Source organism: Mirounga angustirostris, unplaced genomic scaffold (assembly GCF_029215605.1).
Source record: "Mirounga angustirostris isolate CCGP_5_RB_7025 unplaced genomic scaffold, mMirAng1.0.hap1 SCAF_6, whole genome shotgun sequence".
Lineage (NCBI taxonomy): Eukaryota > Metazoa > Chordata > Mammalia > Carnivora > Phocidae > Mirounga > Mirounga angustirostris.
Genome location: NW_026991714.1, coordinates 123,252,989 through 123,270,507, shown reverse-complemented (window position 1 = coordinate 123,270,507; position 17,519 = coordinate 123,252,989). Strand labels below are relative to the sequence as shown.

The 17,519-nt window shown below is 40.9% G+C and overlaps 2 protein-coding genes across 5 annotated transcripts in view; one reads left to right on the top strand and one right to left on the bottom strand.

Annotated features, from left to right (window-relative positions):
* Positions 1–5,460, top strand: part of LOC123845529 (uncharacterized) — a 49,556-nt gene extending 44,096 nt beyond the window's left edge. Inside the window, exons 9-10 of one of the 2 annotated variants that reach the window (XM_064595085.1) lie at positions 1,205–2,179; positions 5,212–5,460. In XM_064595085.1, coding sequence (XP_064451155.1) covers positions 1,205–2,179; positions 5,212–5,404 — 1,168 coding nt within the window. In that variant the 3' untranslated portion in view covers positions 5,405–5,460. Of the gene's footprint in view, positions 1–1,201; positions 2,180–5,211 lie in introns of both variants that reach the window. The other variant, XM_064595084.1, reaches the window with a different exon arrangement.
* A 4,903-nt stretch (positions 5,461–10,363) lies between these two features.
* Positions 10,364–17,519, bottom strand: part of ENTPD1 (ectonucleoside triphosphate diphosphohydrolase 1) — a 98,259-nt gene continuing 91,103 nt past the window's right edge. For all 3 annotated transcript variants that reach the window (XM_054508313.2, XM_045878504.3, XM_045878505.3), the window contains exons 9-10: positions 15,987–16,124; positions 10,364–13,890 (exon numbers count right to left, since the gene is read on the bottom strand). In XM_054508313.2, coding sequence (XP_054364288.1) covers positions 13,684–13,890; positions 15,987–16,124 — 345 coding nt within the window. In that variant the 3' untranslated portion in view covers positions 10,364–13,683. The remainder of the gene's footprint in view (positions 13,891–15,986; positions 16,125–17,519) is intronic.

Below are 17,519 nucleotides of genomic sequence, written 5' to 3'. Positions count from 1 at the left end.
TTCTAGCTTCAAATCTCACCCCATAACATGAAGCATTTTACCACCTGAGTGGTACTGCCTTTTCTCTCCACCCCCACCCACCAAGAAGGAGTCCTTACTTGAGCAGAGCCAGGCCCTGTGTTAGTCGTTAGCTAACATCACAGGATGTGCATGAACCACATGAAGGGTTGTACAGAGCTCTTCCACTTACCAGGGCAGTTCCTGTCTGCTCTGACACAGGCTCTTCCTGCACATAATGTCTGCACCCCCATTCCAAGGAAGCATTTGTTTATCTTCAATGAATAAAATCCTTGTGAAAGTCTCTCAGAATTTGGTGCCAGAAATTTTGTTTTCAGACATTGAGAGGTTTCATTGTTTATTTTTGTTTAGGTTATGTTTTGTTTTTATGAAACTTTCCTTTTCTTGTTGCTAGGAAACAAAGTTCTAGCTTTGTAGTCAATTATAGTATCTCATCCTGGGTTTTTAAATAGTTATTTCTATTCTAAATGTTGTCTGTTCCTCTTTTCAACTCTTTCAAATTGGTGTGTTTTTTATGTTATAGAAGTTTGGCAGTTCCTTATGAAACTAAAAATGGATTTAGCATACAACCCAGCATTTGCACTCTTGAGCATTTATCCCAGAGAACTGAAAACTTGTTCACACAGAAATAACATGAATGCTCATAGCAGCTTTATTTATAAAAGTAAAAAACTGGAAGTAGCCAAAATATATCATTTATACCAAATTATTTTATATTATAAACTCCATTAATAGTTTTTAGGAGTAATTACATAAAAACCAATATATGTTTTTTACTTCTTCTGACATGAAGTCAGTACAATAATCCAGCATGTCATCAGCCATATTTGTAAGATTACTTGTTTAACCCTTCAGACAGATTATGATAAAAGTGATCTGGTTATGACATTCCTCTAAATGAAAAGGTGCTGTGAAATGAGTTGTGCTCTAGTTTTTAGGGGAAAAAATTACTCTTTAACACCAACACACTTTTGTTTGGAAATTTACAAGTTAATAGTTGCAGGAGAGAGTTTGGGGCTCATAAGCACAAAGGAGAAAAATGAAAATGTGGCACAATTCAGTTCAGGGGACATCACAACAATTTATGTCCTGTTGAACTGAACAAAGGGAGATTTTGCTAATGGCACAGCATTTATCCTTTATTGTTCAAATACTTAGGATTTATAGTATATTTTCCCCCCAGCAGGACTTCGAAAAGGTCAAGGCTTCTTAATGACCAGCACCCTCGAAATGATGTACAGATAAAGGATTATGATTATGTCAACAATGGACCTGCCCAGAAGCATGGGGATTTTTATAAACACCAGTGTAGTGACAGCATGCCAGAAGAGAGACACCTGAGAAATTGGGATTTGGGTAACAAAGGACCAGGACCAAGATGTTCATTCTTTGCTAATCACCAGTGTTATGATGTCTTCCAAGAGGAAACAGATTTCAATAACAAGATACACGGAACAAGACCAAGACCATTTCATGATCACCAGCCTCACAGTGACTGCCATGAACCAGATGCTGGAGATGATTTTGATTTTGTTAGCAAAGTTGGTGGACAAAGGAGACATTCCATTCAGAAATATCAGGCCTATAGTAACTGTTGGGAACCATTTCCAACGAAAGATCCTGGTTTTATTAACAGAAGCTGGGGACAAAAACGACGACCTTTCTATAACCACCGTGAGTACCCACTTCATGGTGATTTTCAGGACCAGTTACTTGTACAAAGTTCTCATTTTCTCAATAGAGGTGGTGGTTTTCAAAGGCAGAAGCCTTCCCACCAGGACTATTTTCATGATGAAATGAATTTGGAAGATTTAGAATATACTGATGAAGTATCAGCGCACACACGAGGATCTCTACGTGATCATTCCAACAATGATGTCTCAGAGAAAATGTCATTGAAAAAATATGTTAATAGAGGTCATGGACAAAGACTACCACCTTTTCCAAAGTTTCAAAAACAAAGGCAGTCAAGTAATTTTGATTTCAACAGTGGAACAGGACCATGGCACATATCTTCCTGTAATCACCCACCTCATGATCCACAAGAACAGATTCTATTGGAAGACTTGGATTTTGAACAGAAAACATCCTTGCAGAGGCCACGATCTTTTCGGGACTCCCCAGTTCCTGATAACATAAATCCTGATTGGCATTTAGATAAGTGAGTCATTTTATTTTGCACAGTAAGGAACAGTACTTGACTCCAGCAAAACACTCAGACTTCTTTCAAATTAGGTATTTGTATAAAAGTGGTATAAATTATCACCCAAAGCTAAAATTCAGATTTATTCTTTTATAGATTCAATTTATAATCAAGGTTTATTTCTGATGCTGTGAATTATAAATTTACCTTTACTTCCCAAGATTGCAGTAAATATACAAATTAGATTTAAATGGTTTAACCCTTCACTGTAAGCTAGTAGTAAAAAAACAGATTTTTCACAGAAGTACCATGACTTTTAGATAAGGATTTTTAAACATGGGTTTAAACTGTGTGGGTTCATTTATATGTGGATGTTTTACAGTATAGTACTGTAAATATATTTTCTCATGATTTTGAATAATGTTTTCTTTTCTCTAGCTTATCGTAAGAACACAGTATATAACACATATAGCATAGGACCACATGTTAATCAACTGTTTATGCTACCAGTAAGGCTTCTGGTAAACAGCAGGCTGTTAGTAGTTAAGTTTTGGGGAAGTCAAAAGTTACACGTGCATTTTCAACTACACAGGGATCAGCGCCCCTAACCTCCAGATTGTTCAAGGGTCAGCTGTATTCCTTTTAGCTGTGCTACAAATTATTTTTTCTTTAATTTTAGTTCCACTGTGGTTAACATGCAGTGTTAAATTTGTTTCAGGTGTACAATAAAGCGATTCAGCGATTCTGTATATTACTCAGTATATTACCCTCACCACTGTGAGCCTGGTGATCATGAAATGGTCTCGGTCTTATTCCATGTATCTTGTTATTGAAATCTGTTTCCTCTTGTAATATACTGAGTAATGTACAGGAATAATATATATTACCCTTAACCTGCTCATCAGGTTTAAGTTTAGTACTTTTAATCCCCATCACCGATTTCACCTGTCCCCTACCCACCTCCCCTCTGGTAACCATCAGTTTGTTCTCTCTTTTTTGGTTTGTCTTTGTTTGCTACAAATTATTTTTTCATATACACGCACCAGTAGTCCTCTCTCTGCCACGCAATAATCGTCTCTTGGTGCCGTTAGATGGGAGCGTCATCGGGAGAGCAGGGAGCACAGTGACCCTGAAGCGCAAGGCAGGAAGGAGAGAGGGGAAGCCTGACATCCGAAAGGGAAAGAACAAGATAAGAAAGCAGAGAAAAAGGGTTAGAAATAAAAAGCCAAGCCAGGAGAAGAGAGCAGTGTGCTGGGATGGAGAATAAGGCTATAGAAAAGGGGAAAGGTTTGAGAAAGGAGATGAAGACTAGAAAGTTATTATGTGCCTGCCCTTTCGATTCAGAATGTTTCCTCCAATTGTACAACATTATTCTACACGTACTTGGAGAGATGTGAATTTCCACCTGTGGGCTATGGGCTATCCTGGTTTTCTTCAGAAACTTTTCTTTTTTTCTCTCCTGCCTTCCTCACTTTCCTCACGTCACAGGGCCTGAGGAAATACTGATTTAGCCGTGAAACCATCCTTTTCAATCCTATCCCTGATTGCTACCAGTGACATGTAAACACATTAGAAAACACGCATTTCATGAATCCACATGTATGCAGGGTTTATATACCACCTCTGCACATCCTTGCCACTGCCTCTGGAAATGACTGTCACTGTCTCCCTTGTGGTTTGGGGGTTGCAAAACCAGTTAATCAGTTCATCTGCACCTGGGTTACCAGTGGCTACCAGCTAAGCTAGAAATTTGTTTCATTTCCTTTATAATAATTTTGCTCTATTCCATGATTATCAGTCTACACCTAACCCCAGCCCACTGTCTTCCATTGGACAAGATAAAAGACAAGATTGGTCAATAGAAATCTCTCACTCTCCTTAGGACAGCTTCTCTAATACTGATGACAGGTTAGGAGGATTCTAGTATTCAAAAGAGGGCATGTAAAAGAAAAGGCCTTTGTTAGGCTTACTTTTTCTCCCATCTTGTCACTTAGTACCAAATTTGGGGTCAGGATTATAAGCATCCTATGTGAAAGAATATAAGTTTCAGTATAAAAGGATATTCCATACTGATTTATGTTAAACTACTCAACAGAAATCAGATTGGAGGTTTTGTTTTAAATTACGTAGTTTTTCTTAATTTACTAACTTCGGCTGTTAACAGGATTAAAATGGTTCAAAGGTATTCTGATCAAAAGGAGAGACCTAAAGGGAAAATTGAGATAGACCAAAAGAGACCTTGATTTGAGGGGAAAAGGGGGCAGATTACAGCCAAGACAAGATTCCACCTGCCCTCTTCCTTTCCACTTACCCACTACTGACAGGCCCAAGTATAACACAGCATATTAGCAACTTGGAGAAGAAGGGACTGTAGTAGGAAAAAAATAAGAGTTCTTTACAAACACTATCAAATATTTACATTAAAAATCTGCTGGAATTATCCCATAAATGTGTATTTTAGTAGAGGTTAATTGAAAGATTTTAGGTTTAAACATATATGAAAAGCAAAACTTAACAATTTAAAACAGGTGAGTCATTAGCCTTCAGGTTCTCGGTGTCAAAGAAATATTCCAGAAGAGACTATAAGTTACATAACCCACTGATTTGCTGCTACACCAAAATGATTCTGCTAATCTCTCTAACTTCATAATATAAAGAGGAACAGGCAAATATAGCTGCTGTGGTCCTAATTCTCTCTGCAGGTTAAAGAGGGGCCTACCTCCTTTCATGTGAGGTGCATTCTTTCATGCATTTAAGGACCGGAGCCCTCTGTTTACTTTTACCATGTTGCATCATGCAGGGATTCTGCCCCACTTCACCATTTGACTGTTGGTAAAAGGGTACACTCACTTCTTTTAGCACAGTGACCCCCATAAAGTTTGAATCCTGTTCTGTGATTATAATTAACACTTTCTCAACACTGGCAAAGTGATGACAAGAGTTGGATGAAGTTCTATAATGGGCACATGGATGTGTATTATCCTACTGTTGTTTATGTTTGAAAACTCTAATAATAAAAAATTAAAAATAACTTTCTGTTACATTATTAGACGGGTGTATCCAGAAGATGATCGAAGAATACATTCTTCACATGGATTTAACTGCAGGAGACAGAGCAGACTGACAACACATTCTTCACAGGAACTTCCATCTTCATGTGTATTCCAAGAACATAATTCAATTGACTATTGTAGAGGCAGATATCCAAGAGATATGGAACAGCACAAGAGGTCATATTTTTAAGCTGCTGCTTATAATTATAGTATGCCTGTCAATTGCAGAGCTGGAGAGCATTATGACTTACCATTAGAAAAAACTGCAAATGGTACTGAGTAGTTCACTTTAAAAACTGCCCACTGCTTATCTATATTTGCCCCCTTTACATTATTACTGGGCCAAAAATCATTTCATAGTAAGTTGTATGTCAGAAAACCTATGTTATTACAAAATTAGCCATTTACATCTTTCAATTTTTTGTAAGAGTATTTATAAATATAAGGAAACTATAATGTGGAATATATATAATTACTGCTTTTTCAGAACTGAAAATTTGATTTATTGAAGCTCTATTTTTAGTTATATATGCTAATGAATTGCATTTCTGGTTGCAAACTTTATAAAAAATAAATAATTCCCTTATGATTTTTTTATTCCTTTTACAAGTAGTTTTTGTGTGCGTATAGCAAGAGATTATAGCTTCCACCTAGTTGGTTAAGCTACAAAATCATAGAGTTCAAAAACCCATCAGAACTAAATTTTTAAGTCAATAACTCTTTTATCCCTGGTAGTGACAGGAGAAGGAAAAATCCATCATAGACGGAATAAGAAGCCACCTGAACTTTATAGAATTTTTTAAAGTTTCCACATAGGCCTGCATTATGGATTACCTACCAGCTCTTTCCCGTGGGTTTCTACCAAAAGCACAATACCCTGGCAGAAAAGCTGGGAGAAATCCCTCTGAGGCCCACCAGATTGTCACTAAGTGCTAGGCAGTGGCTCCCTAAAGGCAGACAGAAATCTCCTGAGGCACAGAAAACTGACAAAAAAAGAAACCCTTGAGGAATGTTGTGTAAGAGAAAGAGGAAGCTTTGTAAATTGCCCTTGAGTTGGCCCCTGGAACAGGCTGCCAAATGACGTATGGCAGTCAGGCGGAAGATGACTACTTACCTGAGAGCTGGAAGAAGGAACTGCATGGGATGCTAAGTAGTCTAGGCCTTTGGTACTCCAAGTGTGCCTGGACAGCAGCGCTGGCATTACCAGGCCGCCTGTTGGAAATGGAGAAGCTCAGCCTCACCCCACACCTACTGAATCATTTCTTATTAATTAAAATTAATTTCTGTTTCAACAAGATTCCTAGGTGAGTTACATACACATTAAATTTTGATAAGCATGACCCATTTTTTTTTAAAGATTTTACTTATTTATTTGGGGGAGAGAGAGAGAGAGAGCGAAAGCAGGAACAAATGCAGGGGAAGTGGGAGTGGGAGAAGCAGACTCCCCGCTGAGCAGGGAGCCCGATGCAGGGCTCGATCCCAGGACCCTGGGATCATGACCCGAGCCGAAGGCAGATGCTTAACCCACTGAGCCACCCATGTGCTCTGATAAGCATGACTTTTTAAGGTATATTCTTATCCTTAAAATTCTACTTAAATTGTGTGATCAAGTGCTGTGTGGTGAACTATACAGAAATTAATGCATGGTCCAAGAAGGAAACATTCAATGTAGGTAATGCAAGGAGGTGTCATTGAGGAACCAGGATTTGAGCTGGTCCTGAAGAGCTGGAGGAAGATAAGGTCATGTTAAGAGATAATGAAATGAGTATACCAAAGTAGAAATAGTGGTATGGACCAGCCTTCCTGCAGTGGAGAGGGAGATTAACTAGGACTATTACCTTAGTTCCTGCTAAAATACCCCATGAGGCCAACTTTTCAGAAAGAAAGAAGTCACTTATCTTTCTCTGAGGAGCTTAAGCCAGACGCGGAATAGAAGGGTCTGAGTGAGGTCTAATGCAGGCCCAGGCCAAGGGCTGCAATAGCACATGACTTGGAGATGTGAACCAAGGCTTCACTACAGGCATTTGAGCTGAGGTAGAGTGGGGCAGAGGTGTTCTAAGTTGAGCAAATAACCTGAACAGTGTTGGGTGAAGAAGCAGTCTACCCTGTCTGGAATGTAGGTAACATCAGAGGGGTGGAGTGGGATGAAGCCTGGAGAGAGCTTGTTACAGGCATGGCTCAAAAAGCTTAAATGTCTCTTGGAGAGTTTGACCTTATTTTGTAGGCAATGGAAAGCGACTGGCAATTTTAGTTAGGGGGCAATGTGATAAAGCCTGCATTTTTTTTTTTTTTAAGATTTTATTTATTTATTTGAGAGAAAGAGAGAGAGCAAAGGGAGAGGGACAAGCAGACTCTGCACTGAGCATGGAGCCTGATGCAGGGCTCCATCTCACAACCCTGAGATCATGACCTGAGCCGAAATTAAGAATCGGACGTTTAACGGACTGGGAGCCACCCAGGTGCCCTAAAGCCTGTTTTTTATAAAGCTTATTCTGGCATTAATAGATTGGAGACACAACCACCATTCCTGGTGCCAGGTCTTTACTGGGGTGATAATGGTAAGATTGGAAAGGGGAATCAAAATGAAAACTATTGCAAAGGCATAACACACAGGTGCTGTTGATGAAGTTGATGAAGTCCTGTTACTTGACACGGTGGTGGCATTAAGGCGGGGCAGGTTTAGGAGGAAAAATAGAGTTTGGTTTAGGTCATTCTAAATACACACTGTTCCCCATCTAGCTCCCAGGGTTGCCTCCCCTTTCTTCTTAGAACTTCATTGTAAGGAGTGATGCAGTTTCTTAGGAGACCGTATCTCATTTGTCATTGACTGACCCATGTTCTCTGGTGAGCTTTGCTATTCACTATACATTCAATAGGGATATAAAAACAAAAAGTCAACTCAGGTGTTGATGAGGGTGATGCCGTCACTGCATCATCAATTTAAATTTAGACATTTATTTAAAATAGATGAATGCAAAAGGTATAGCAATGCTTCTATCACATGTACAGTCTTAAATGCCACTTTTCTAGAGAAGGCTCATAGAGATACTCCTTTCCCCATTATTAAAAAATCCATTCTCCCTGTGATAAAACCAAATGTACTCAGTTGTATTAGATTCATGTACGAATAAAAACTTGCGTAGTTAACTACACATTGTCCTAAACACATAAAATAATTTAACCAGATCTACGTCCTCTCAGGAAATCCAGAATAGAGAGGCTTTTTTAGAATATGAGGCTAATTTGTGAGCTGCTACATCATCCAGATGAAGGCTGTGGAAGGAAATTGCAGACTGATGACATCTTGGAAGTAATGACATTTTTAAAAAAGAATACTCCTTGGCAAGATAAGTGGACTGTAATTGATAGAAAACACCCTTTATGTTTTAGTTAATGAGACACTGTGGTAGGTTCAATCACTGTGCCCATTGTTTCACTCCTCTTCTGTATTAGAATGAGTCATCCATGTCCTTTGCCATATGACCTAGCCATCCCTTCCAGTGTTTCTCCAACTTGCTAATTGTTGGGCTTGGTCATATGACTTATTTTGGTCAGTAGAATGTAGATGAGAGTGACAGGGGCCTGTCCTGGCCAAGGCTGTATGAGGCATCCTGTTCCGTCTTCCTCTCTGGTGTCCTTGCCATTCATTTTTTGTTAGAGATGCAAGATACAGGAGCAGGCCTGAACTAGACCTACCGCCTGAAGGAGCACTACCCAGCTGACGCAGATCCGTGAACATGAAAATCAAAGTTGATTGTGGTAAGCCACTGAAACTCTAAGGTTGTTACAATAAACTTAAAAGATAAAACTCACACAAACTGAAAAGAAATATGGTTAGTGAGCACAACTAACCATAAGCAAGTGTCCTATTCTAACAAGATAGCAACTATTAGAATCTGAATCAGAGAGGGACCAGACCAATCTGGGTGAAATTCAGCTCATCTTTCAAACTGACAATAAATGAGAATATATTTTAATAGTAATTTTAATATAACAATACGGTAATCTTTGTGAGCTATTAAGAAACTAATATTTATTTTAATATTCAAATTTACAATTTGATTATAGAATATAATCATCAAAATTATCTTGTATCATCTTTGAATCCAGATTGCATTTTCCAAAGGTCTTTCATCAGGCGTCTTGACCTGAATAACAGGCATTTCTGCCTTCACAAAAAAAGGCAACAAAACCTGAGGAATAAAGTGAAATTTTGAGCTGAGATCTTAAAGAAGAATCATGTCTAAGAATATTTTAACTTCATATATAATAAATAATAGCAAGATGTTACAGTATCTATAGCTGTTTTTTTTAATTTCCCCTCAATAGAAAGACAAAATATTGCCTGTGTCTTTTTAGCTTTGAATGTGTTTTTAGACACGTTTTTAGACTAGTCGTACATGGCTCTCCATCACTTGCAATGTAGCTAGACCTGATTAAGATGTGCTGTAACTGCAATATATGCAACAGCTTTCACACTTAATATGAAAAACAAATTTAATAGTTTTTATGTAAACTACATGTTGAAATGATAATACCTTGGACATAGTCACTTTTTTTTTTAAGATATTTTTTATTTATTTATTTGACAGAGAGATAGAGAGCACAAGTAGGCAGAGTGGCAGGCGGAGGGAGAGGGAGAAGCAGGCTCTCCGCTGAGCAAGGAGTCCGATGCAGGGCTCGATCCCAGGACCCCAGGATCACGACCTGAGCCGAAGGCAGTCGCTTAACCGACTGAGCCACCCAGGCACCCCAGAATAAAGTATACTTTTAAAAACTTTTATTTATATTACATTTTATATTTCTTATTTTTTTTTTTAAAGATTTTATTTATTTATTTGAGAGAGAGAGAATGAGAGACAGAAAGCATGAGAGGGAGGAGGGTCAGAGGGAGAAGCAGACTCCCCGCTGAGCAGGGAGCCCGATGTAGGGCTCGATCCCAGGACCCCAGGATCATGACCTGAGCCGAAGGCAGATGCTTAACCAACTGAGCCACCCAGGCGCCCCGGATATAGTCACTTTCTTAAACTCTTCTTAGTTCTCTGGTTTGATTGCACCTTCTTTTACTTGTTGACTGATAAAACATTAGAATGAAATATACTTTTTTTAAATATTTTATTTATTTGAAAGAGAGAGTGAGTGAGAGAGAGTGAGCACGAGTGGGGTGGGGTGGGGCAGAGGGAGAGGGAGAAGCAGGCTCCCTGCTGAGCAAGGAGCCCGACGTGGGGCTTGATCCCAAGACCCTGAGATCATGCCCTGAGCCAAAGGCAGCCGCTTAACCGACTGAGCCACCCAGGCGCCCCAGAATAAAGTATACTTTTAAAAACTTTTATTTATATTACATTTTATATTTCTTATTTTTTTTTTAAAGATTTTATTTATTTATTTATTTGAGAGAGAGAGAATGAGAGACAGAGAGCACGAGAGGGAAGAGGGTCAGAGGGAGAAGCAGACTCCCTGCCGAGCAGGGAGCCCGATGCGGGACTCGATCCCGGGACTCCAGGATCATGACCTGAGCCGAAGGCAGTCGCTTAACCAACTGAGCCACCCAGGCGCCCCTATATTTCTTATTAATTTAAGAATTGGGTAAGGTGAAAATTGTCTCTCTCTCTCTCTCTTTCTCACACACACACACCCTACTTAAGTAACTTCAGTCTTTTGTCTACAGAAGTAACCATTTCTGATGTTTTCCCCTTATGGGTTCATAGAAAAAAGTTTCCCACCTTCTAAAGGAATGGTGGAACCAAGTTTAGGTGAATGGCCAGGAAGGAATGGTGATCATTTATAACCAGTGGCCAACTCAATATTAAAATCAGTTGACAGTGACCCATTTTATTTGGCCCTTCTCATCTAGAATGGCTCAAAGCAGATTCCTGAATCTGACACAAAACCATGTTTCCCTCCAAAGGAAATGAGATTAGGTTGTGCCAGCTGATCATCTCCATGAGTTGAGACTTCAAACAAGTAGAATTTGACTCCCAAATACCTTAATGGATTTTTTTTTTTTTTTTGGACCCAGGCTGCAAGACAAAAATGGAATAAGAATTCAGTTTATTGAAGGAAACTGGTGAATTCTAATTCTAACTTCCTGAGGGGCAGTGTTTAGAAAAGACAAAACAATAAACTTGGGGCAAAAGACATGAATTTGCATATCTACTCGATCATCTACTAGTTTGTGTGACCCTCATTCATAAAATGGCAATAGTACTTACACCCTCATGGGGTTTTATTAGAATCAGAATAGAGAATGTGCATGACAGTGCTTTGTATATGTAGACATAAGGAAGAAAGGAGCTGCTTGTTGGCTCTATTTTTTGACCTTTTATTTTCATTTTTATCTGATGCAGGGAGCAAGCACTATAAATAAGAAGCCAGGAATATGGGGAAATCCTTGATTAGCATCATACGCCATGGTTACCATAGTATGTGAACAGAATATCAGTGTTGCCATGACAGCCTTTGTGGACTTAGAGCAATATTAAATCACTAGGTCCATCAGGGAACAGGTCATCTGTCTACTTCCCTCTCCCCCATGCCCATCAGCCCTGTACTCATACAGAGTTAAGTGTGTGCTTAGAAGTTACAAGGAGACAGTCTAGTATATTTGGGTAAGAAAATAATGGTTAAGTGCATTGCAGGCTTTTAGGTCAGCCACTTGGGCAAGTGACTTAACCTCTCTGAGCCTCAGTTTCTGGTTCTATGAAGTGGGAAGGGTAGTAGCTCCCTTCAGACTGTTGTAAGGATTTAAGTGAGAAAATGAATGTAATGCACTTGAGCACAGAGCATGGGACACAACAAATGCTCAATAAATACTAAGTGTAACAATATAACCACTAGCACTAGTAGAAAGAGTTTAAACATGTTCAAACTTGGCTTCCGGTTCCTAATCCAAGTACAACAAGTTCAACTGTGAGTAGCAGAAAAGAAAAACTTCCTGCCCACAGCTTTATTAGCTTGTATTCACCTGGATGTTGTAAAAACTGACTTGGTTATTCAAGAGTGTTAGGACATTTGGCTTCCAGTTCGTGGAAAAGCTTTTCCTTCCTCACCCCAGTCCCACCCTACATCAATCAGCTCAGCAGTCAGTCCCCAGATCCAGAGATGGGGAGCTTGGGACAACTTCAGACTGACCCATCACCACTCCACCTGCTCACAGCAGTCATTAAAGGAAGAAAGTATAGTCTCTTCATGTTTCTGTCACAAGGTCCATAGCTGCTGCTTCTCCCACCAAATAGTTCATGGAATAAGTAAATAGAGCTCATACGGTGTGACGGGTGGCAAGCACACTTTCAGATCTGGTTCCTGGCACACTTTGGTGAGCAAACACCATGACAGTGGAAAGGCATGTTGCAGCTCTCCCACTACATTAACCCCTGGGACAAAAAGATACAGCATGGCTTTAAAACTCAGTGGCTATCTTTGTGGTACAACTGATGAGCGTGTTTGGCTGTTAACTGACAGTTGGGTGGTTTGAACCCACCCAGGGATGGTCTTGTCTCCAGCTAATTTCTTGGTGGGGAAAATATTCCGGAATTAGACAGTGGTGATGGTTGCACAACACTGCGAATATGCGAAAGGCAGCTGAATTGTACACATTAAAATGGTGGACTTTATGTTATATATGTATGACTACAATAAAAATAAAACCCCAATAGATGCACTGAAGGATGCATTTTCCAAACTCTTCACTGTAATTGTATTTTTCTTCCTGACATGTATACCTACCATGTAGTATGCCCTGATAGCTGAATGCCTATATGTTACATCAGCTTTTAAAGAAATCTCTGGTCTGGGGTGTGGGGGGGGGGGTGTCCCACTCCATAGCATTTTGGCATCACTGATGGCAAAACATCCCTGTTTTGGATTGGATTGAGTATTGTATTAACGATACAAGCACATAAATTCCCTTGCAAGACTCTTTGGCCCTAGCACATATTTGTCTAGTCTAGAAAATTCTCCTGTGCAAACAGCAGGATGGGAATGAGATGTGTGTCTGCCCTCTCCAAAGGCATTGTATGGCATTCTTAATAAATGGGCAAAAGGAGAAAGAAAGGGTCTGTATAAGTACAACTGAACCAGTTCCTGAGATCTTCTTTTAGCCAGCACAACTTGCCAGTGCAGGACTCAGGACTCTGAGTTCTTCGGGACAAAGTCATGATTGTTTTTTTATAAAGCAGAGATCATGAAAGGTAACAGGTCTTTAAGACCTACACAAGCACAGAGTACAAAAGAGAAAAGGGGAGTTGGGAAGGACTCACAAAAGAGACGATGTCTTCCGGGTAGTCCTTGAGGCAGAAGGTGGTGAATACCTTCCATGGAAAGGCTTCAGCAAAAGCCAAGGGAAGCTTCATGCTGGTCAAGACTGGCCTTGGTGAGCAAGGAAGGATGATCTTGTACACCACTGTGGAGGAAAGTGCTCCCTGGGCACGTTTTTTTCTCACTCTAGCCAGCAGATTTCAGCTGCTCCTGCTATACCATGTCTTTCCAGAAGTATGAAGGCTTGTGAAAGATAAACAAACCAACAATGGCCACTGCAACCAGGATCAGGGAGAAGAGGACCATGAGGAAGACATAGGTGGAGTGGGAGAGAGGTGTGGGCAACGGCTGCTCAGCTGGGATCATGTTGGTCAGGTTCAGCATGTAGCCCAGAGTCCACCCGACATTGCTGCTCTGGATCTGCAAACAGTGGGGAGAGGCTGTTGTTTCTGGTTTAAAGATGAAATGAGCTTTCATGCAATCGCATCCATAACACTGAGCAACAGGAGGTGGAGAGCACCACGTTCAGTTCTCTAACTGCATTACTTTTACATTCTAAGCTGGGAATATGGTTGTGGGGAAGATGGAGCCCGAGCAAGTGATGAAGGAGAGTTTGGAGTCTCGCTGCTCTATTCCTGAAATTCAGAGGAATTTGGTGAATAACTGCCCAAGTCTCCTGCCTCTGCCTAGAAGAACTTACTTCAAACGGCCTTTGGAGATTTGCATTCCTCTTTGGTTGTTTGAATATGGAGGGAAAGGTGTAGAAGGCAGGGTGGTGACAGAAAGCAGGCAAAGGATAAGAGAATAATGATTGTCCCTGGTCTCTTACGTCTACGTCAGGCCCAGGAATCTCATCCTTATGTAACCAGGATGTCTTTATGATTCAATGAGGGAAGACTGGGAAATAATCCCAGCAAGTCAGTGTTACTTTATGGAAGTTGGATGACTGTACTCATGTTTGAGAAAGGATTCTTCCTAAATGATAAGACATGCTCTGGCCCTGCCATCTTCCTAGGAGTATTTTCCAGTCACCTCCAAACATATTAGAATGTAGATAGTCTGTGAATAATAAATAATTTTGAAAGTGTTTTTATTACATGAGTTGTGCATGGTCATGGTAGAAAAATTAGGACATACAGATAATCCTAAAAAAGAAAATAAAAACCAGCTATATTTCGCCACTCAGACAGAAGTCACTGCTATTATCTTTTTGTGACACATCCTTCCAGTCTTCTCTGTGCATGTTATATGTAGAATTATTCACTTAACAATACCTTTCTAAACATCATCTCATGTCTCAAAGGATAATCACTGCATGAACTGCCTTCTATGTTTATTTTTACTCACTTTATCCAATTATTTATAAATCCTAGAAATGAAGTAATTGGATAAAATGACATTCATATTCTAAGGCTTTTAGCACATATTGCCAAAACAGTCTCCCCAAAGGTTGTGCCAATTTACATTCCAACCAGTTTCCATGTGGAAATGCTCCTCTCCCCTAAACCCTTACCAGTACCGGGAATTAATAATTTGTGAAAGGTCCACTTCCCTTTATAGGGGGCAGGAACCTTATCTGACGTCTTGTATCAAGGAAAGCTCCAGAGTTAGAGGAGTTACCACCTATGGTTTAGAAATACTAGATCATTCACTGAAGTCCAAAGAATATAAATCACTCACAAATTTGACATAGACATATCCTTCAGAGAAAAAAAATTGTGATGAAAGGAAGACTAAGGATTAAATCAAGGAAAAGATTAGTATTTGGATTAGCAAGGTCAATATCAACAAGAGTGTAATGAAAATAGTATCCTTTAGCCTGCTACAGCCCTCTGCCTCAATATTTTGCTTTGCTTGAAGTCACCATATTTAATAAAGGGAGTTAATTGTTTTTGCCATTAGTGGGTATGGGTTTAAAAGTCAGAGAAGCACTGTTCTGGATACTTTTCAAGCATGAGTTGCTCATCAAAGTAAATGTTTCTCTACGCCTGGATGCCTGCAGGTGGCGCTAATGGCAAAGCACCGCAGTGAGGTCGCTTGTGTAAGGCTCCAGCTAAACCTGACTTCTAAGCAAAGACCCCCACTCACAGTCACTCATCTCCTTCTTTATGCTAAGCTTTCAGATTAGTGAACCTTGAAGCTACAACCAACAAGGCCGTCAGCCCTTATGAGAAGCCATAATAATCAGTTCCAGATCATGGAAGAGGCCTTTGGGATGGGTGTTGAAGTCAGCGAACAGAATCATTGAGGCTACTGAAATGCGGTTACGTTGAATATCTCACTGTTCGTTTCATAAGGAACTAGTCACTGTTACATGAGCAGAAAGGCGAGGCTGAGAAGGCAGGTAGCTCTCCTTTGACAGGATATCCTCAACATAGGAAGGCTTGACACAAAATGTCCGCTTGGGTTAGAGGTGAAATGGTAGAACAGGACATCAGGCTGACTCCTACCTCTTTCAAGCCCAAAGCTGCCTCCGTCACCCAATCTCCCCACAACCCAACAAGTACCCAAATTACCTTGCCCATGAAATGAATATTCTTCCAGGACTCAGCTGTGAAATGATAGCCACTCAGAAGGAGAGAGAGGATGTAGGCTCCGGAAAAGCAGTATTCACTCAGGTACTTCTCCTTCACGTCACCAAAATAGGTCTTCAGCTGGAAGGGAAGGGAAGGAAATCTCACACGTGTACAACAGGCACCTCCTCACGGCCCTCGTCGCCATTAGAGCCGATCAAGACAAGAGAAGGCCCAGCTCACCCAGGCGCGAGCGCGGGCTTCTCCAGAGAGCCCTGGCGGCCGGGCTGCACTCCTTCAGTGGGGCAGGGCTACAGTTTAGGGTCTGTTAAGGAAACTTGTCCTCCACTGGGTTCTGTGGGATCTTAACAAGTGCTCCAGGAAAACAGTGGTTTCCGTGACCTAGTAGGTTCCGAAACACGGACTTGCAGGATACCGCTTCACCCCTTCTGAAACTGCCGTTTCACTATCACGTTAGCATTTTAAAAACTGAAAAATCTTGCATGAAAGAAATCCATCAGTCTGTTTAAAAGACTTTTCTATGTTCTCTTTTTAAGATTTTATTTATTTGTCAGAGAGAGAGAGCACATGTGCACAAGTAGGCAGAGCGGCAGGCAGAGGGAGAAGCAGGCTCCCTGCTCTGCAGAGAACCCCATGCGGGGCTCCATCCCAGGGCCCTGGGATCATGACCTGAGCTGAAGGCAGACGCTTAACGACTGAGCCACCCAGGTGCCCCTGACTTTTCTATGTTCTTTACCAGAGTCTGAGTTCAGAGCCTCTGAAGGAGCTAGTGCATCTCACGCATGTTAAGGAAAAGAGTGTCATAAAAAGCCTTGCCACTCCTGGGGCGCCTGGGTGGCTCAGAAGGTTAAACATCTGCCTTCGGCTCAGGTCATGACCCCAGGGTCCTGGGATGGAGCCCCACATCGGGCTCCCTGCTCAGCGGGAGTCTGCTTCTCCCTCTCCCTCTGCCCCTACCCCCACTCATGCTCTTTCTGTCTCAAATAAATGAATAAAATCTTAAAAAAAAAAAAAAAGCTTTGCATTCAGTTTAGCACTTGGACTAGCAGCGTCGGGGCCTCCCAGGAGCTTGTTAGTCCTCGCTCCAGAACTACCAATGCAGAATGTGCTGTTTAATGCGATCCCCAGGTGATCACACGCACAGTAAAGGTTGAGAAACTCTACAACACAGTTTAGGACGCATTTTGCTCAGGACTGCTAACAGTGCCAACATCTCACCTTCTGCCCTCAGCCCTTACCTGACCTCTTTTTTTTGCTTATGAGTCATGCAAAGGGGTCTTCTTGAGTCCTTCATGTGTTTGCTCATCCTACTCCCAAATGAAGGCTGCCTGTTGACCCTTACCTCTCCTCCTGTTGTAAATATATGCCCAAATGCCCACAGTTTGCTCTGTTCCTCTCTGACCCTCAGTAAGAGAACAACAGGCCAGAACATCTCTAGCTCAGCCCAGAGTTGTCTGCTGCCCTATTCCTCAGCCCTTGAAACAGGCATTCCCTCCTGGGCACCCTGAGCAGAGA